The 22,590-nt window shown below is 43.5% G+C and overlaps 1 protein-coding gene across 2 annotated transcripts in view; it reads left to right on the forward strand.

The window, feature by feature from the left end:
• The window catches only part of LOC146805015 (acetylserotonin O-methyltransferase-like), a 498,870-nt gene that overhangs the window by 326,407 nt on the left and 149,873 nt on the right, over positions 1-22,590 (forward strand). For both annotated transcript variants that reach the window (XM_085622164.1, XM_085622165.1), the window contains exon 5: positions 14,506-14,624. In XM_085622164.1, the coding sequence (XP_085478290.1) occupies positions 14,506-14,624 (119 nt within the window). The remainder of the gene's footprint in view (positions 1-14,505; positions 14,625-22,590) is intronic.

Below are 22,590 nucleotides of genomic sequence, written 5' to 3' on the forward strand. Positions count from 1 at the left end.
ACCGGAAACAAGCTTCCTAGGACCGGTTTCTGGCATTTCAGCCGTCTTCAGCCAGGCTTGCTTGAATCCAGTGGCAAAGTGAGCAAGGGACTCACGTCTGAGCATACCCTGCCAACTTATGGCGAACAAAGCAAAAACCAAAGGAAATGATGGACGGAGTGTTGAACATTGCAAGCACTCACTCCCAGTCAACTGATCTGGGTTTAATCCATCACCGTTCTTTAGCCCACTCTGCCACCCCAGTTCAGACATGGCCATATGCAAATCAGTCTGACCCTGTGCCTCATGGGAACAGTCCAGCCCAAACTGCCAAGCCATGTCTTCCCTGGACCGGAAACAAGCTTCCTAGGACCGGTTTCTGGCATTTCAGCCGTCTTCAGCCAGGCTTGCTTGAATCCAGTGGCAAAGTGAGCAAGGGACTCACGTCTGAGCATACCCTGCCAACTTATGGCGAACAAAGCAAAAACCAAAGGAAATGATGGACGGAGTGTTGAACATTGCAAGCACTCACTCCCAGTCAACTGATCTGGGTTTAATCCATCACCGTTCTTTAGCCCACTCTGCCACCCCAGTTCAGACATGGCCATATGCAAATCAGTCTGACCCTGTGCCTCATGGGAACAGTCCAGCCCGAACTGCCAAGCCATGTCTTCCCTGGACCGGAAACAAGCTTCCTAGGACCGGTTTCTGGCATTTCAGCCGTCTTCAGCCAGGCTTGCTTGAATCCAGTGGCAAAGTGAGCAAGGGACTCACGTCTGAGCATACCCTGCCAACTTATGGCGAACAAAGCAAAAACCAAAGGAAATGATGGACGGAGTGTTGAACATTGCAAGCACTCACTCCCAGTCAACTGATCTGGGTTTAATCCATCACCGTTCTTTAGCCCACTCTGCCACCCCAGTTCAGACATGGCCATATGCAAATCAGTCTGACCCTGTGCCTCATGGGAACAGTCCAGCCCGAACTGCCAAGCCATGTCTTCCCTGGACCGGAAACAAGCTTCCTAGGACCGGTTTCTGGCATTTCAGCCGTCTTCAGCCAGGCTTGCTTGAATCCAGTGGCAAAGTGAGCAAGGGACTCACGTCTGAGCATACCCTGCCAACTTATGGCGAACAAAGCAAAAACCAAAGGAAATGATGGACGGAGTGTTGAACATTGCAAGCACTCACTCCCAGTCAACTGATCTGGGTTTAATCCATCACCGTTCTTTAGCCCACTCTGCCACCCCAGTTCAGACATGGCCATATGCAAATCAGTCTGACCCTGTGCCTCATGGGAACAGTCCAGCCCGAACTGCCAAGCCATGTCTTCCCTGGACCGGAAACAAGCTTCCTAGGACCGGTTTCTGGCATTTCAGCCGTCTTCAGCCAGGCTTGCTTGAATCCAGTGGCAAAGTGAGCAAGGGACTCACGTCTGAGCATACCCTGCCAACTTATGGCGAACAAAGCAAAAACCAAAGGAAATGATGGCCATCATTTCCTTTGGTTTTTGCTTTGTTCGCCATAAGTTGGCAGGGTATGCTCAGACGTGAGTCCCTTGCTCACTTTGCCACTGGATTCAAGCAAGCCTGGCTGAAGACGGCTGAAATGCCAGAAACCGGTCCTAGGAAGCTTGTTTCCGGTCCAGGGAAGACATGGCTTGGCAGTTCGGGCTGGACTGTTCCCATGAGGCACAGGGTCAGACTGATTTGCATATGGCCATGTCTGAACTGGGGTGGCAGAGTGGGCTAAAGAACGGTGATGGATTAAACCCAGATCAGTTGACTGGGAGTGAGTGCTTGCAATGTTCAACACTCCGTCCATCATTTCCTTTGGTTTTTGCTTTGTTCGCCATAAGTTGGCAGGGTATGCTCAGACGTGAGTCCCTTGCTCACTTTGCCACTGGATTCAAGCAAGCCTGGCTGAAGACGGCTGAAATGCCAGAAACCGGTCCTAGGAAGCTTGTTTCCGGTCCAGGGAAGACATGGCTTGGCAGTTCGGGCTGGACTGTTCCCATGAGGCACAGGGTCAGACTGATTTGCATATGGCCATGTCTGAACTGGGGTGGCAGAGTGGGCTAAAGAACGGTGATGGATTAAACCCAGATCAGTTGACTGGGAGTGAGTGCTTGCAATGTTCAACACTCCGTCCATCATTTCCTTTGGTTTTTGCTTTGTTCGCCATAAGTTGGCAGGGTATGCTCAGACGTGAGTCCCTTGCTCACTTTGCCACTGGATTCAAGCAAGCCTGGCTGAAGACGGCTGAAATGCCAGAAACCGGTCCTAGGAAGCTTGTTTCCGGTCCAGGGAAGACATGGCTTGGCAGTTCGGGCTGGACTGTTCCCATGAGGCACAGGGTCAGACTGATTTGCATATGGCCATGTCTGAACTGGGGTGGCAGAGTGGGCTAAAGAACGGTGATGGATTAAACCCAGATCAGTTGACTGGGAGTGAGTGCTTGCAATGTTCAACACTCCGTCCATCATTTCCTTTGGTTTTTGCTTTGTTCGCCATAAGTTGGCAGGGTATGCTCAGACGTGAGTCCCTTGCTCACTTTGCCACTGGATTCAAGCAAGCCTGGCTGAAGACGGCTGAAATGCCAGAAACCGGTCCTAGGAAGCTTGTTTCCGGTCCAGGGAAGACATAGCTTGGCAGTTCGGGCTGGACTGTTCCCATGAGGCACAGGGTCAGACTGATTTGCATATGGCCATGTCTGAACTGGGGTGGCAGAGTGGGCTAAAGAACGGTGATGGATTAAACCCAGATCAGTTGACTGGGAGTGAGTGCTTGCAATGTTCAACACTCCGTCCATCATTTCCTTTGGTTTTTGCTTTGTTCGCCATAAGTTGGCAGGGTATGCTCAGACGTGAGTCCCTTGCTCACTTTGCCACTGGATTCAAGCAAGCCTGGCTGAAGACGGCTGAAATGCCAGAAACCGGTCCTAGGAAGCTTGTTTCCGGTCCAGGGAAGACATGGCTTGGCAGTTCGGGCTGGACTGTTCCCATGAGGCACAGGGTCAGACTGATTTGCATATGGCCATGTCTGAACTGGGGTGGCAGAGTGGGCTAAAGAACGGTGATGGATTAAACCCAGATCAGTTGACTGGGGGTGAGTGCTTGCAATGTTCAACACTCCGTCCATCATTTCCTTTGGTTTTTGCCTTATCTCTTTCAAACTCATATCAGCTTTCTAAGCTTTCAGCATGTTTGCCAGTGTTGGTACCAAAACCCTTACAGAGGGCCCTCAGCTTGGCATAGGACAGGTCCGTACAAGGGATCAGGTTGTGCTCCTGAGCCTGGTTATCGGTATCACTTATTATTTTACTAAAGGTGGGAACTTTTTATGTAGTTAAAAAAAACTTAACACCGGGTGCTTTGTCCTAACTATAGTAACAGGCATTTGTGTTCCTAACCACTTAGTTTCAGGGACTTAGCCAATGCCCTAGCAGTTAATTTTAGAAATGTGAAACGTGTCTAAAGACTATTTCTAGATCTATTCATGTGGTCACTTATTGACAAAGGGGTTCCAGCAAATGCAAAGTCTTCTATCCCACCACTGCAGCACCACTGTAGGAAGCTTTATCTCTATATAGTGTACTAAAATGAAGTAAATTGTCCAGAAAGTCCAGTGGGTCCCTTACTGGTACACAGAGATTAAAGTAGATAATCAGAATGCTTTTTTGTGGTAGTTTTGGCAAGCATTTAGGCTTATGAGAGCGTAGTGCTAAGCATTTGTCATACTAACATAGACAATAAAGAAACACACTCAAGAATAAATACAAGACTAATTTATAACAATAAGATCTCTTTTTATGTATTTTGTAAGACTGTGAACTTTGATCTACAGTAAGTACTTTAAGAATTAAAATGTTAATAGTTCAGAAAATATATCACTCTTGTTCACAATTGTTAGAAATGGGATTTCTGGTTGGCTAAGGCTTGCGCCAAAGTCAGGCAGAAACCACCACTCTAGTCAGGGCAAGGAAGTTACACGCCAAAGATAACCCCTGCTCACCCCCTTGGTAGCTTGGCACGAGCAGTCAGGCTTATCTCTGAGGCGATGTGTAAAGCGTTTGCGCGCGCACCCAGCAACAACACCCAAGGCCCACCACAAAGGAAACTCCACACAAGGTATTCTATAAAAATAGCCTTTGTATTATACACAACACATTAGATAAAAACACACACTCTACAATGTGCCAACAGGCACGGGCAGAATTTACAAGGGATTATATATACAGGGGACAGGGCCACCTGGACCGCTGTCCGGAATTAGCACTCTTAGAACATAGGAATAATACTGTAGTATAAAATAACATATGTAGCACACAACCAGTAACTACTGGTATCAGGTAAGTACCACCTACGCAACCCTAACCACCTTAGGAAAATATTGCGCAGGGAATCAGGACCTCACTAGCACCAACTGTACTAGGGAGAACACAACCACCTAAGTATCACAATACCTGTAGGGGTCTAAGCACATAAACACATGATGCATAACATTCAGAGGTGTAAAGCAAAGCACATGACGCATAAACACATTCAGAGGTGCAGAAAAGGTACAATGGCGCCAAAACTCACATTAGCCACTATCTGTGGCAGTCCCTGGGCCAACTGGCCTTGTCGGGGCAAGGACGCCCTATGTCCCAGCAAAGTCAGGGGCAAGCGGCGCAGGCTGCGCCAGCCAGGAGCACAAAGCACAACCTACACGTGGCAGTTGCCCACTAAGTGCTGGGCAACTGGAGTAGTGCTGGGACACCACTGTGCCTTCTCAGAACATATCGCCAGCGTGGAGCCCCTCTGGGCTCTTACAGAAAGGAGGGGGGCAGACGATGGAGCCTCGTGGCTCTAGTAGAAAGAATTGTGCCCCCAGATAACGTAGGAGCGGCCCGCTGCCTTCCGGGGCCGCTCTGAGCATAAACGAAATGCCCCCGTCGTTGGAGCTTCGTGGGCTCTCAAAGAATGCCCTCGCAACGTTGGAGCCCTCACGGCTCTTTGACAAATGTAGGGGCCACGTGGGAGCCTCGCAGGCTCTATGAGCAATGTGTGACCGTTGGAGCGCACCAGCGCTCAAAGAAAATAATGCCGGCCTCCTTGGAGCGCAGGCGCTCGATCCCCATGCAGCCCCAACTCACCGGGACTCTGGAGGACTCCTTCAAACCTCCTCCGGTCGTCTCGTCGTCTCCACGGAGCTGGGAAGCGGAGCCTACGGGCTCCGTGCATGCAGGCCGCACGTCCCAGTGCGGGGTGGGCTCCCGCCTGGGTGGAGGACGCCGTGCTTCTCCGGAGGGCCCCGGGGCGCAGGGTAGGCTCCTGCCTGCTCCGGGGCTTAGAATTCAGCCGAGAGTCTCCGGTGGGAGGCGGGGTAGGCTCCCGCCCTCCTACTTCCGGCTCTGGTTGTCCCGACAGCCCGCCCCCGGCCTGCCTGACTTCCTGGCCGTCCCAGCCCGGGCTGCAGCGGTGATTTATCCTTGGCTTTCTCCGAAGCGCGGGGTGGGCTCCCGCCTTCGGATTTACGCATAGATCGGCGGAAATAAGCGGGGTGGCACCCGCGAGTTCAACACAATGCGGGGTGGGCACCCGCCAATTAAATAATTAAATCAGCGGGGTGGGCACCCGCAAGCGCGGCAAAATAGCAGGGAATCCCTACGTCGGGGTTCCCTCTCTAATAATTACAGCTCCGCGCTGCTGGCCACCAATAAAGCGCTCCTAGCACTATAAATGAAAGAAAAGCGCTTCCAGGCGCTTAGGGGTGAAATAACCACCAAATCCAGCAAAAGTCCTTAGTAAGGTGGGCAGGGGGCAAGGCTGGGCCAGGGGCCAGCTCACTGGGCCCTCCAGGCAGGAAGGCAGTCCAAAGTGGCGGTTCCTCCTGGCCTCCAGCAGCAGCAGCAGCCCCCCTCAGGATCCTGGAAGAGAACAGTTTCTGTGGGGACACAGCCCCATTTTCATACAGTCAAACCCTTTGTTCTGGGTTCAGGGTGAGGGGGAAAACCAGTCGCAGCTGGTTGGGGAGCACCCTTGATTTGCTCAGCCCCTCACTCTATTCACTGGCAGGGCTAGGGTCGTCAGTCGCACCACAGGGGGCGGGGCCAGCATTGTGTGTGGAAAACCCTGTCCTATTCAGGACCCAGGTGTACTCCTCCCACCCATCTAGCTGCTGATCTCCCCATCCACCACTGGGTGACTCATCCTGACTCTGGGGAATCCCTAGCCCGTCACATGACATGACCAGCCAATCACGCGACGGACACACTGCACACAGAAGTGCCCACCTCTAGAAGTGGCACTTCCACACTAGGTACATGCACGCCGCACACATCATCGCGCAGCATTCACTCCCACGAGTCCGCACATACCAAACTCGGGCCTGCACACCCCACGCATCAGGAACTACTAGGGACACATACATTCCCCATGCATTCCTATTGGAGGGCAGGCCTATCTCACCACATGCACTCAGAGTACGCACACACTTTACCCTGGGACACAGGGAAAGTGCGCAGAGACCAAACAATTACCACACCAAGTCATCAGTAAAAAGCAAAAAAGTTCAGGGGTGAACCTGCCAGAAGGGCCAATGCACTATTGAAGTCAATGGAGAAAAGCAGAAAAATGCATATAATATCAGGCAATGCTTTCATGAAGCTTACCTTCTCGTTTTAGGTCGACAGCAGGACCACGTCCAAAGTTCTACTAGCAGAAGATTGGGAGTGTCCTGAATGCTTTCATGAAGCTTACCTTCTCGTTTTAGGTCGACAGCAGGACCACGTCCAAAGTTCTACTAGCAGAAGATTGGGAGTGTCCTGTATTCAGCCGATAGCAGGGTGCTGAAGGGCTAGTGCATTACGATGAAAGGGGACACCTGGAAAGACACTGTACAGGAGGACCTAGTGGTAAGTTGAGTGGGTCCCACTGGAGAGAGGAGGTCACCAGGGTTGCAAGACCATGGGTGCACAGCTGATTCATCGTTACCGGGGCCCGGTGGGGCTAGGTACAGAGCATCATGTGCCAAGAAGTTCCTACGGTCACGAGCAGGCAACTTGGAGAGGTGATTTAGGGACAGCCGGGCCATTCAGGATGTGGTTCTATGGAGTCTCAATGTCCCTTGATGGGAGCTTGCTTCTGGAATTGTTAGAGTTTGATACAGATTCTTCATCTCGCTGTTTGCTGTAGGGGGTCTGGTACCCCGGGTATTGGTACGGTGCATCTCAAGTAGATCCTGATGTCTCCAAACTTGGTGGGGAGACAGATCAGATCCTTCAGTGCTGGTGTACCTCTATTGGTGTGGGTGCTGCTTCAAAGTCATCAGAGAGCAGCACGTTGACAAACCAGAATCAGTGGGATTGGTGCCTGTGGTGTATAAGGGAGTGAAACCTTCCCTCCAAGAAAAATTCTTGGTGACTTTTTAAAGGCTAGAGGAGCTCTGGAGTTCTTGGAGTCTTCACAGGTTCAGGACAACACAGCACACACCAATTATTGAGTCCTAGAGACAGCAGGAAGGGTTTGACACTAATTTCTTCTGTAGCAGGGCTTCAATACTCGAGCAGTGAGTCTTCTTTGTCCACTTTATTCTTCTTGTCCATTGAATCTAGGTTCAAGGTCTAGCAATGCCACCTACATACTGAATTTAGGGGTGTTACAGTGGGAGACAGGCAGTAGCCAATAGACTACCTATCTTTAGGATGCCTAGCACCTCTAAGTGACAACTTCCTGTGCGAAAGGTCACTACCCTAGCCCTGATAGGTTGTTTCTCCACCATCTCAAGATGGTGGATTTTCAGTAAAGGGCTTCACATAGCCTATCACACCTGAGGGGTGGTGCTGAGTGAATGTAGGCACTCCTCCTCATCTAACTCATTTTTCAGCCTGTGGTCCCCTCAAATGTGAAGCAGGACAGGTGGGCTGGCATCCCCCACTAGGTAGGGAAGCCTGGGCTTAACTTCTAAGGTAGAAATGCCTTTGAAGCTTCCAGTTCTGGAAGGCTATTCCAGCCTTGAGGAGTAGTGGAGCGCCTCTGTCAAGAGCAGGCTTTGCTTCTGGCCTCTGAGAGTGCAGGCTCTCACCTCATGAGGTCAAAAACATGTCTGGTTGTAGAAGACTGTGTATGACTTGTCAGAGACCATACCAGTGCTTGGTAGGTTTTCAGGGCACCCTCTAAAGGGTCTCCTGTGTGTATGTATTAATCAATCTGACTCGGGCATCAGTGAGAATGTATTAAAACATCTTAGGGTACAATGAAGCCATCATGGAACTAGGAAACTCGTAATGCCAGGTATACAGCCCATGTACTCTTTATGGCTTCCCTTCGCACTTCCAATATCCAAAAATGGGTCAAATATTGCAGAGATATATCTGCTCATGCAGTTATGTCCACAAATGAGATTTAGTGCATCCTGCCTTAGGGCTGGAAGGCCTACAGTAGGGTTGACTTACCTACATCTCATGCAGTGTGTGAGGGCATGGCACACAGGGCTGTGTGCCTTGTTGAGTCTTCGGTTTTCTCTGCAACAAGATGTGCAGCTTGCAATGGCAGTTTGCATGTTCGTGGTGAGGGGTCTCTAGGTTGGCATAATACATGAAACATCCCTTGAGGACTCTCTTCAGTACCCATGCCCTAGGTACCATGGATTCTATTTACTAGGGTCTTACAAGAGAGGCTGAAGTTGTGGCAATCATGGTACAGTTTTGGGAAAGAGATCTGGCACTGAGAACCTGGTTAGCAGCGACCCAGTACACTTACAGTTCAAAATCACATCAGGCATCAAGCAACGAGTGGGGGCTAACAACGTCAAAAGAGGCACATTCCTACATCACCATTCCTTCAATATCCATGAAAATCAGCTATCAAATGGAATGCTTGTTTGAGATATTTTGAAAATATTTGATTGATGTTGGAGCTGATGAATTTGAACCAAAGCGCAAAGTTGTGATTTTATTTAGTCATCTAGGCCATGAAGGCCCACAAATGTTTGACAACTTGCCTAAAGCAGTTGCCCCAGCCGGTCAATCCAGGTACTGGAATGAATACTCAGAAGCTATTAATAGGCTAAAGCTGAAATTCGCAGAGGAACCTAGCGTGCTATTAGAAATATTTAATATCTTTAAAAAAAGCAATCATCTAATGACAGTGTTGAAGAGTTTATTTCTGCTTTGCGAGCTTTGGCAGCAACCTGAAACTTCTGAGCACATTTTGACACATATATAAGGGATCAATTTGTGTACATTTGTTTCTCTAAGACAATACAGATAAGACTCCTCAGCTGCTGAGATCCTTAGGCGAAGGGTATTGATTTTGCAAAAAGTATTGATTGGTTAATTATTTCAAGTTGCATGATGTCTCAGGAGAACAATCACTCTGCACCAACATTTGTAAATTCAGAAGGGGGTTCGGAACCTGTTCCTGCCATTCATGTAAAGGATTAAATCTCTATCATCTGTGTCACGCAATACTAACCCTTTCTGTTTTAGTCGTGGATCCAAGTCACATCTCAGTGGCTATGAACAGTGCCCGGTTGCTGGAAAATGCTGCACGAAGTGCAGAAAACTGGGTCATTTTCACAGTGTATGCAGGATGGGTAAGAATCCAGTTAACGTTCACTGTATTGAGGTGACTGATGTCAACAGTACACTATCTTTGTCTAATTGTTTTTTAATCTCGAGGTTGACACTGTGGAGCATGATAAAGTCTCTGTGTGTCAGGTAACGTTGGGTTTAATTGTCACACTGGACATGATGTGTGACTCAGGAACACCCATAACCATTATATCTGATACTTTGTTCAATTTGCATTGGGGTTCAAAGTTGGTGTTAAAGTCACCAGTTGTACATCTCAAAGCAAATGTTGACCAATATATTGACATGGTGGGATTCTTTGTAGACCATGTTGCTTGCCTTGGGAGGAAAACCTTAACTAAAATGTATGTGTTGATCAAGGATAGGCACATTGTTAGTTGGCAGGACCTTGCCAGATTAGGGCTCATGTTGGTTCCAGGTGCTGACTTACTTGTTAGAATAGCTAATATACCCATTTCTCTGGTCAATGTTGCAGGGCAGAACCCTGCTAAATATATCCTCACAAGTTTTCCATAGGTCGCCAATGACATAATTGGGATTATCAAAGATTACTTTCCCACTATCAAATTAAAGAAACATGCCATACTGATCACTGACCTTCGTAGTCACAATATGACTATTGTGGTTAATTGTCACCCACTTCCCAAAGTACAGGACCAATTAGCTAACATAGATAACTTAAACTTTTTCTCATTATTAGACCTCAAGTCAGTGTACCATCAGATTCCTGTAAATGAGAACTCCCAAGTTCTACCACATTTTTTTCACCCAGCTTGGTGCGTAAAAATTTTGCAGGCTCCTTTTTGATCTAATGTCTACTGCTAGCATTTTCAGTATCTGATGGACACCATCCTGGAAGAGGTATAGGAGTGCAGGCATCCCAGATGATATTTTATTTTTTGCCAATTCCTTGACTGTCCACAACCAAATTCTTGGAACTGTTTTTAAGAAATGTAAATCACTCTTTGCACCGACAAATGTAAGCTCCTGGCCCAAAATACTGATTACTTAGGACATTCCAAGAGTCCCAGAGGGATATCTCCAAATGTTCCCCTATCAAAGCCATTGAGGATGTCCAACCACCTCAGGACAAGAATACACTTCACTCTTTCCTTGGGCTAAGTGAATACTACTCATGTTTTGTGTAGGGCAATGCTTTCATTGTTCAACCATTGAGAAACCTGCTGAAAAGGGAAGTGAAATACATATGGTGAGATTCAGTGCATGAGGTGTTGAAAAGGTTAAGAAACCCATCATCTCTGCACCAGCTTTGTCTCCATTTGTTGATGGCAGAAAGTGTGTCAATGCAGTTAATACCAGTCAAACTGGTCTGGGAGCTGTGTTTTCGCAAATTGCACAGGACAAAGAACGTACCTTCACTTTTGCCACTCTCTCACTCAGTACTGCTGAAATACATTGTAGTAGTATTGAGCGGGAGTCAGCCTGCTTTTGGACGGTTGAAAGATTTAAGACATATATTTGTACACTGATCATTAACCGCTGCTACATTTACTTAATGGGTATGGTTCTGGAAAGGCATCAGCATGTTTGGTCAGGTTGCTTTCCAAATTGTAGGCATATCATTTTTGTGTAAAGTACATACCTGATGGAAAAAACATGAAATTTGACTGCCTATTCAAATTGCCTGTTGCGGATCAGTGTATAGACAATGATCAAGAGAATCAGTTTGTGTTTGCCCTTGTTGACAACATTTTTTGGAGGTACAGGCACAAAACCGCGCGAGGAGTAGTTAGAGGCTTCCAAACAAGATCTCATTTTGCAATCCATTGTTAAGTACATGAAAGATGGATGGCCTAAAGAGAGACATGTAGAGGCTTTGTTAAAACCCTACATTCAAGTTCTGAGGACCTTACCATTGTGGAAGGTGAGTTTATATGGGTTGATGTTTGTGTGACAACATTGTCTCTCAGAAACGTTCTGATTAAGGAAGCTCATAAAGATCATTTAGGTGTCAGTAGCAGCAGCAAAACTCTCAAACAATATTACTGGTGGCCTGCTATGGAATCTCAGGTTGACAAATTCATAAATGACCGTACCACTTGCTTGGTGTCCAACACTAATTGGAAATTGCATGAATCCCCTATGCATATATTACAGTTACTAGAGGAAGCTTGGCAAAACGTTGCTCTTGATCTTGCCAGACCGTTTGATCTATAACCAAATACTAAAAGCTGTATAATGGTGTTGGTGAATTATTATTCTAAATGGGTATATTTTGACTTTACTTCAGTTCCTAACTCTTATTCCATCATCAAATTTTTAAGGAACATTTTAGGAATAGAAGGAGCACCCAAGGATATTTGTCACAGACAATGATACTCATTTTACTTTGGCTCCCATGAAGGATATCATTAATGACTTTCACATTACACATCTCAAAGTGTCCCTCTACTTGCCTTCCTCAAATGGCCTAGTTCAGTGCATAAATACATTTCTAAAGGAGGGCGTACAAACAGCTTTAACCATGGGTTATGAAGTGCAATCATGCCTGAAGGAAAATGTCTGGCCCTACTTGGTCCCTTCACATAATACCACAGAGTTTTGCCCATTTTTGCTGTTGTGCAAAGGATCTCCTAGATCCTCAGTCTGTCCTGATTCGGTAGGAAAGGTATTGTAGAAGCAAACAGTAATGTGGAGGAATAAATAGACAAATTGATCACTCTCCCTGCGTAATAATTCTGCACACTTATTTCATTTGACTCTGATACCGACTCCAAAACTAGTGGTCAAAAAATATATTTATCTTTTAAATAACAAAACACACAAATCATGTACACAGGTGAATACATACATATACAATTCCTTCCTACCCATTCTTGTGTTGTACGGATGGAACAAAATAAACAGACAGTACAATTCAAATAACAATCTGAAGGGGGACCCCTTTGCGGATATCGATGTAACGAACAGCTATCATTCTGTGTCTTCGATAGAGAAACTTATAGAGATATTCTTTGGAGACTTCTCCTTTTTGCTCGATGCCATAATATTCAAGTAGCAATACACTGGAGGCATAATCTATACTTATTAAGAACTCGTACACACTGGAGCTTTTGAATAACAAGACTAGACTCTTGAGTTACCATTGATTAGTTACCCTTATTTGGGTTTTTTCGAATATTCCTGATACCTGTAGTAAGCCCTGACGAAGTTCCCAAGGCACAAGGGAACGAAATGCGTTGGCTGTGTGCCTATCTTTTAATCAAGACTACAAATAAAAGAAGAAAACTATTTCTACCACAAGTGTTGGCCTTGTATGACTCGTGATGGAGTGCACCTTCCTTTCTTTTTTTGTGGACGATCTGCCAGAAACCGTCAACTTTTGGTCCTGATTTATTTGCCGTAAGTTTGTTGACAATGAAACATGTCAATAGTTTTTTGTAGCTATGGTTATAAATTTCCACTTTTCTTACATGTGCAGTGAATGACTACTGAATGTGAACTTGTAGATACATCGCGTGACACATTTTTATTACATTCTATTCAGCTTTCTAAGTGGACACATCTTCCCTGGGTCTCATATAACCTTAATCAATAGTCCTTTTCTAACATTCATTTATTAGAGAAAATAGGGCTAGTCAATGGCAGACCCTTTGCACTTTTTATGCAACTCTCTGCTTTGTACAACATGTAAGAGGCCTCTTGACCCGGCAATACCACTTGTAGCTTTTGACCTCCTACTGTGACTGAGCACCTATGACGTGTTGCTCTGAGTATCTGGAATCCGCTGTGCCCCTCCTGTGATGTGTTTCCTCTCTACACTAATAGGGTCTTCTGATCCTTTTCTAAAACAAGCTTCGTTGCTTGGAACCAATGTTGCAGTGTGACAAAAAGATGGTGTGCCACCTCACAACAAAGGAGGTTTTCCCTTTCTTGGTAGCTAGCCAGCAGTTAATTGGGTCTCTTTTGCTGTTTTACGCATTTGGGTGGAGAGTTGGCCCTCTCTTGATTTCCCTCTGATCTACGCTTTGGGGCACTCAATTTGCAGCTTCCCATTGTCTTCTTGTAGTCTACAGATATCCCATCGATTAAAGGCTGCTCTAGTTTCATAAATGTTTTAAAAATTTGTAAGGAAAAACAGTATGGCTTTGGTTCAAGTCCACTGCAACTTTAAAACCCAACCATCTACCTCTTGTTCTGCATTTCTTTCATTATGACATCATACAATACCCGGAGCTGAAAGATCCAATAGAGTACACTGAATAGGCTCACTGAACATGGGAAAGATATAAAACAGTGTTTCTTAACCTTTTCACTTCTGTGGATCCACACTTAATCCTTACTGGAGCCTGGGGACTTCAATTCAGTTATTACTGAAAGCTGGGAATTTTCAATTATTTGAACTGCAAAAAAAAAATACACAAAAATAAAGATACAAACATTATCACATAATTGCACACAGATGGAATGTTTGATTTAATTCACAAACAAGTATAAAAAAAACTAAACGTTTCATGGAAAAGATGGAGCTTTTCTAAATCCAACTGAGGACACTAATTACTTATACTAAATTATGTTTGATGCACTTGCACTGCTCCGATGAGTCAATCTGAGGATACTGAATTAATATTTTGCCACCAATCTCAAATTCCTTCATGTGAAAAGAATGTTCTAAAATTTGCAATGTTAGATTCTGCTTATATTTATATACACATTTTCTGTTAATATTATTATATTTTCTAAGCAATCACTGACCCTCTGAGTAGGCTTTGCGGATCCCAAGGGGGCCCTGGACCATAGGTTAAGAACCACTGATCTAAAACTTGCTTTTCTGAATCATTGTACCGCTTGCTGATATGCAAGTTAGAGACAATAATGATTGTGCTTTTCAGATTATTACAAACCTGTCATATTTTCATTGTGATTTGTGAGCATGTAATATTTTTTACATTAAATAATTGTTTGAAATCCATATTTTTGTCATTTTCAGGTCGGATGATGAATTGCTAAAGTTTATGCATTGCATGAATTCCTTTTGGGTTCTATGTGGGAGAGAGGTGATAACAGCATTCGATCTTTCGTCTTTCTCCAAAGTCTGTTATTTAGGCGGTAAGTAACATGTGATGAGTAAACTAGGAATATATTTATGTAGATTTGCTGCAGATCATCTACAGATAGGTAGATGTTTTGCAGGTAGCTCGGATTTCCAGTTAAATAATTCTTAAAATCTGATGCATAGATCAAACAAAATTTGTAATTGCAAATGCAGAACACTACCAACATGCTGGCCCCATGAAATACATGCTGATGCTCCTTCCATCTTTGAGCAGCCCTTGTTTTATTTGATGTGCAGGTCATAATGTAAACAGGCTTTTGATGTGTTATTATTTTATTATAAAAATTGGATTTATATAGCATTTACTGTTAAGTGCATGAGCGTGACATGCTGCCCATGTTATGCTTGTGTTCCTTCTTCCATTTCATACTACGCTCTTGTAATGGAATAGACACGAGCGTAACACGCCTCTGTAATACTCATGCCTAATTCAGATAATGTCCTTCTTATTGTGAACGGGCTGTTCTTAACTCACATAAGGCCAGTATACACTTGAGGGGAGCAGAGGACTTATATACGGTGTGCAAGTGGTTAGCATAATCAGTTGGTTATTCTGACTTACCATCTGCATGTCATCTGATAAATAAAGTTTATGTACATGATGGAACGTCTTCTTCGTTTTTTGGAGTTTTCCTTTCCCAAAGTGTCTTCCAACTTTTCCTACACTGGCGACGAGTGGGCACGAATTTACGCTAAGAAATGATTGCTGGCTGTAATGCTATTGAAACCTTAACAGCAGCTGTGATTGGTTCTGGTGATTCGTGGTGTCTATTGGGCACTAGATTTGTTTGAAATGGATATTGGGTTCCATATTTCACAACCATTGGAGAAAAATCTAAGAACTGGACTCTATCTTAAATAGAGCCTTCTCCTTTCATTCTCTCAGCACTGCATGAACCACCGATGGACTGGGAGCCGCGTTTTTAGCATATGTTGCGGTTCTTAAGGGGGAGTGTGAACCAAACAGGAAATTAGCACTTTCAAAGCATTGTCTAGAAGGGATTGGTTTGAAAGAGTTTAAGAATTTGCCGGCATTGGTCAATCCTAGTAACATTAATGTTCACTAATATGCACCTAAACAGTTATGTTTACGGTCCAGTAGAAAAACTAACCTGGTGATGGAGAGATTCATTTTTTATTCTAGGAAACAACATTCTGAGGAGTCCATAGAGAATTATGTGTCTGTACTGAGATCTCTAGAGGTTACTTGCAATTTTGAACATATTGCATATGAACAAGTACTAAGGGATCAAATTTTGATGAGAACTAACTAATAAGAACATTCAGGAAAGACTATGGACTACTATTGACATTGTGCTAAATGCTGCTATTGAGATTGCTAAGGCTATTGAGAATTCTGAAAAGTTTGTGCAGGAAATAAGGGGCAATGACGTAAATGATGTGCATATAGTGTCAATAGATGGGGATAGGTTAAAGAAAGTCCAGAAACAAGGAAGTGAGACAATGTAAAAGAGTGAGATGAAGACTAAGTGGCAAAGACCTGAAGGGAGAAGAGGCTTAGCCTTGTGATACAGGGGGCATTTCGGGAACTCTAAGTTACATCCTGCAGTAGACACAATTTGCTCCAGGTACAAGAAGAAGGGCCATTTTAGTAGAGTGTGTAGGTCAGCTCCCAGGAGAGTGAATTTGGTATAGCACTATGATGATAATGAGAGTACATATGACAGTTGTGAACAGGAAGTCAACACTGTATGAAACATTACTGGAGGAAAAAGCATAACTAAATTTCCTTCATGTGAAATCACAATTGATGGGGTTACGTTACATGTACTAGTGGATTCATAGTGCTTGGTATACCATTATTCACATGCCATGGTTAAGGAGAAATGGCCAAACAAAATTTTGTTACACCCAGATGTGGCACTTGGTGGGTATACTGGTCATAAAATTGACTTAATTGGTTACTTTTGGGCTAATTTAGAGTTTTATGGATGTTACACTTATAGGAAGGATTATTTGGCTAGGAGGTAACAATCTTTGTTGGGTTGGCCATACAACGAGGAAATGATTACTAGATTAGATCCAAGGGCTGATCCTCCTGTGTAAACTGTTAGGAATACTTTGTCCCTCAGTATTAATAGTGGAGGAGTAACTGAAGGATTTGTTCATGAGTTAAAAGCACAATTTGCTGAAGTATTCAGTGGCAAGTTAGGTGAATACCATGGATTTTAGCACTGTATTAGATTATGCGACAATACTATTTCCATAGGACTTAGAGTGAGAAATGTACCATTGTCTTACAGGAGTAAACCTAAGGACATGTTGCATGATATGTGTGAGAAGAACATTATTGAGCCTTTGGAGTACTCACCATGGGTGTCTCCAATTGTGATTTCAGTGAAATCCTCAGGCAAACTGAGGCTCTGTGTGGATTTGCTCAGCCTTAACAGTGCAACTTGGATGGATGCCCATCCTCTTCCTAATTTGCATGAGATGGTTACCACCCTAGCAGGGGCATGTGTTTTCATGTCTTGATCTAGGTGGTGCATACCACCAAGTTTGCCTTGATGATGAATTAAAACACTTTACAACTTTTATCACTCATAATGGGTTGCTCAGATTTAGGCAAATGCCCTTTGTGTTGGCAAGTGCGGCATATGTTTTTCAGAGGCTAAGGAAGGAGACTCTTGAAGGCTTGGAGGGTGCCATCGCCTTTCAGGATGGCATACTGGTGTTTGGAAATAATGCAGAAGAGCATGATGATAACTTAATATTTGGGTTAACAACTCTTTCTTCTAAGTGTCGTTAATTTCAGACAAGTGTAAATTCAAAAAATGTGAAGTGGAGTCTCTGGGGCATAGTCCTAGGGGTACAGGCATCAGACCCAAATGCAATCATGTTGAAAACATCACTAATGTTCCTGTTCCTACTCTCAAAGAGCAGTTAGTAGCATTCCTTGATTTAACTGAAGTTTATGTGAAGCTGTTTCCTAAGTATGCATCAAAGGTGGATCCTTTTAGGTGTTTGTTAAAAAAAAATGCAAGCTTTGAAAGGAGTGGCTTATACGTAAAGAGCTTTGTGTGATGCTGGGAAGAATTATTCTGTAATAGGGAGGTAGTTTTTGACTTGCATGTAGGAGGCAGATCACTTCAGGACCTTTTGTGGGAGAAAAAATGTGTTATTAAACCAGATCACAAGCCACTGGTGCACATGATGGCACCTGGTAGTGGGCATACTATGTGAGCAATTTGGCTAGATTGGCCTCTAGATTGCAAAGATTTCCATATCAATTAGGGTGTATGCCTGGAAAGATTAATGTGCATGCTCCTTGGATGTCTAGGTTACTGGGACCTGGAGACGATCGCAGTGAGACAGATATTGAAGAAAGCGAGGCAGCCTTTACATTGCAAGAGAATAATTTAGTAGGTTTAGAACACCCTATTGTTCAAGAAACTAGATGGAAAAGAGGAGATGAAGACTGATGGTGATCTGAACAAGGTAATACAGTTTATTTTGCAATTGGAACAAATTGAACATCATAGATAACCTCGTCTTCAATTGAGACAATCATCAGGCAAGGATCTTGGGACAGAGCACCTGGGCAAACACATGCCTCAGGCAATTTACAAAATCAATATTGTATATTGGGCAGAGGAACGGACTATGGTCTCCCACAGACTTAGACCATCCCTGATTCCTGGAGAGGTTTGATGGTCAATCCAATCCTAAAGGGTCGGCAACTGGTCCAAACCTAGCAACTAACATCTAATAGCCCTACTTGACAACAGGCAAAGTACTTTGCCTCACTGCTTCTTAAGGAACTCCACACTTGGCCCTTGGATCAAAGTATAACACCATTAAACCAAACTGGGTACTCTTAAGAAACTGGACCTCATCAACATCATGGTGTTGTCCCTAATCATTGACCAAATGCAATCCAAATGACAGCTGCTATATTTATGTTTAATTAGCTGTGTACCAAAAAATCTTCTCAGGTCAAAATGATCAAACTGGAGAATACCACAACATTTACTGTGAGCAATGAAACCGCTATACACAGACACCTGGTTAAGAATTAAGATTGTCCACAACACCCAGCTCTTTTTCTGGCCAACCTGACCACTAAGTAAAATCAAAATTGACCTCCAATGCTTACTTGACAAATTAAATCAAATACTCCACCATTAATGGGATGTTTATAAATCAGTCAAAATCCAAAGTCATGTTAATCAGAAACCAAGTCAAGGGTCACCTCAGACATACCCTGAACACTGTGGCATAATACAAATACTTAGGTTTTTTCAAGGAAATAGGTTTCTTTCAGTTTGAAAAATTACAAAGCATGATTTGTTCCCTGTATAGCATCTTGAAAGGACCAACCCTTGTCTCCCATTTAAAGAATATTGCTGCCAAGCTTTCACCAACCTTGACCTATGGCAGTGAGGCACTGCGTAACTGCGATGTCTCACTGCTGGATACTACAATCTCAAAAGTGTACAGGAGCACCTTTAATCTGCCTAGAAATGCCTCACCAGCACAAATACGTTTGAACAATCATTTGCCAGGCAGGGTGCCTATATCAAAAGCTGCTACAGGCTGAAAACTAGATCTACCTACTCCATTAGCACAATAATGCGGTCTGTTTTAGCTAACTATTCCTCAAAGGCCGCCAGGTTATATCTGGACTCAGCCTTGCAAACCTTTGGACTGGATTCCCTTTGGGATTTAAACATATCATACACCACCCTAAATTGTTTTATCAATTCTTCAATGAAGAAGCCCTCCATATCTGCAGGCAACTTAACACTTTCCAAAAGATCTCACACTTGGATGTTGTTTCAGAACTACAAGATCCTAAAATCTAAGCCTGATTTTGAGTCAGAGTACTCTGCATTCTTAAATCTGAAGATCATGCTCTTTCACCCTGGCGACTTCAAATCGCTCCTGCATAGACTCCCATGACAAAGGATGGGCAAATGAATCATGCGGGGCTTATAAAGAGGACATAATCCTCCTGGTCTGCATATGCCCAGCTTTCATACAGGACAGAATGGAACTCCTAAGGATGGTATTTAACCAACAAGGAATTTGCTCATGCCGTCAAGCAATACTTGCATACTTCAATCTAACTGACCCCATTTGAAACTGTTGTTTTAATTTTTATTAAGGGTTGAACACAAAATAACTTATTTCAACTGTACTCTTTTAAAAGTTTGCTTTTCTCTTGAATTATTTTCTTACTTGTACCTAATGGTTTTAATCAGTTGTGCATAATAGATTAAACTGAAATTAAAACAGAAACCATCAGCAAACATCACTCACCATCGACAGCAAACTTCTTCCAACATCTCTCCTGAGGATTGGTGGTAGCTTAGTAGGCATGTTACATGTCCTTCCAAACAGTCCTCAACCTTCAGGTAGTTCAATCAACATACCCTATGTACTCTTCCCATGCATTAGAATCTCTGTTCCTCTCTCAGGCATCTGAGGGTTGGGACTCTCCTTATAAGGAGGAGCTCTTCCCTTCATCAATCTGATGGCAACCATCTTAATGGTGGAAAAACTGCTAGCCATGTCGGACAGCCACCAGCAGGGGTTTGTCTACCTCAATTCTGCTTTTCACTAAGGAGACCAATTTACAATTGTATATCTGTGACATGGGGAAACTCTGTGTGAAATTATGATTCATCTTAAAGGACTACCTCAGTTGGTTACAAGCAGAACTGTCCTTCAGATAATGTGAATTGTTACCAAGACATGGCAAAGATGCACCGTGAGTAAGTGAATGTAAGGCAACAAGACGTAACAATGAAGATGACAGGGGCATTAACAAATTAGTGTCCTTCTGAATCTTCAGAACTAAGGCATGCACAGGATTTAACTGAGGTACCACAACCTGCTTGTGAATCCCTCTGCAATACCCACAAACATGTCACCTTCCCCTCATCATCACAACCACAACACTACTTTAGGTACCACCTTCAGCACCACCTCAAGTATTACTTCAGATATCATCGCCATCCCAAATAACAGCACAAGCAATCCCACAAGCACCAATGCAACTTGAACCACTACACGTATTGCATAGCTGAAGACAACATCACCAACCCAGGTCTTTAAAGCCATTCACTGATTCGCTTCCCTACTCTCTTAACATCTCACTCACTCAAACACATATTTAAAATTATTTTGCATTCACCATTTGCAAATCTACATTTGTAAAGCACTAAGAGCAACTTTAAAAACAAAACATTATGAAACTCAACAAGTCATCCTCTTTTTCATATGTTTGTGACTACAATAGATTTTTATAATGTTATGCATGAAGTATGATTTCATTCCTATACAATTCACAATCATGTCTGAAGATAGAATATGATTTATTCAGAAGTCACTTTTTCCATGAAGATCAACAATATATCAAATATAATTCTTCTCTATTTATAAAACAATGAACACAAATATGTTGTATAATAGATCATATAAATAATGTCTTTGGGATGGGGTAAAATAAAAAAATAGTGTCTTCATTCAGAGGGGAAGATTAAGTTGTAGGGGTGTGGGCAAATTATAAAAGGAGTCGGCAACATCAGGGGCCAAGTATTTTTACAAAATAGCATAGTAATGGAAACAATATAGAAAGCATTGTTCAATCAAAGAAGCCCAAAAATATGGGGTAAAATTCCTAATGTAAATGTTCAAATTAAAATGTTTGAATCACATTTCTCGGGGAGCATTGAATCCTGCCACATACAACATATCATAAATGTGTCAGAGGAGGATTTTAATGTTGAGGTGGTAAAAGTGAACTGGACGATGGTCAAGAACTTTTGCCCCCAAAGCAGGAGCTGTGATCTGATACCCCTTCTGGGTTGTGGGACTGTCTTTATAATTTGGATTATTAAATTGTATTTGACTATTCAAAGACCAGAACGCACACCCTGCAACTTGAAAAATGTCGAAAGGCCTCCCAGTGTTTGAGGCACTCCTTATAGTTGCACATGAGGATTACCCTGCACTGCACTGTGAGCCGGTGTCTCTCCAAATCTTGCACTTGCTGCAATGCTCAACTGTGTGTCAGGACCTCCATAGAGCTGAAAGTAATTCTGTATCACCCCCGAAAAATAATGTTCAAATCTTAAGCAGTAAAGATAGCGTCCCTCTCATCTTGTCCCTCTACCTTTTTTGGGGTTTTGAATTACTAAGGTGCATCATGATGAAGGGGGATAATGGTATGGCGAGAAGATTGCTGGCAATGGAAAGAAGACATTTGACTTATCCTGTGTGTAATTTAATTTCCTGTTTGTGGTTGTAGACAGAGATCTCTGTGCAGAGAACTCTTTCAGTGTCATATGAAGACATGTGTCTTCAACCTGCATGCAGAGGACTCCAACAACCTAGGGGGAGAAGGTTTAATGTTAAAGGGAGGTGTTTAACAAGATTTGAAACCACGATTAACCTTTTTGTGTAAAGTAAGAGTATGATTTCAGTTTTGTTTAAATATAAAACTGTGATAGAATCAGTATAAAATTAGTGTAAAAGTAATGTGCAAATATATTAATAAATACAGCATACCATGTTTGATTGTGATATTATGGTAGTGCAACAGTATCTTCTCTGGATAGTAGATGTGAATGATGTGATGATTTTGGGTGGCTGTAGTTTGGTAAGTCCTTCTAAAAAACCTCTGCCTCACTATGCGGAGTTCCGCTTTCAGGCAGAGTTTGCCAGCACACCCGTTCGCGTTGAGTCAAGAACGCGGAGTGTGTCTACGTGCTCCAAAATCGTGCATGAAAGGCACTACACAGTTCTGAAGTGTGTTCTCGTATTCTAAATTGCGCGCTCTGTTATGGTGCTGGGCCTAAATTTTAATCTGTCCTTAATCTTTTTAATCCTCCTCCTTTATTACTTTTCTACCCCTAATTTTAATTTTTTATAATAGTGTGTGTCTTCATTTTTGTTTATTTTATGTTTTTATTAACATTCTTTCGTGTTTTT

This window comes from Triturus cristatus, chromosome 8 (assembly GCF_964204655.1).
Source record: "Triturus cristatus chromosome 8, aTriCri1.1, whole genome shotgun sequence".
NCBI lineage: Eukaryota > Metazoa > Chordata > Amphibia > Caudata > Salamandridae > Triturus > Triturus cristatus.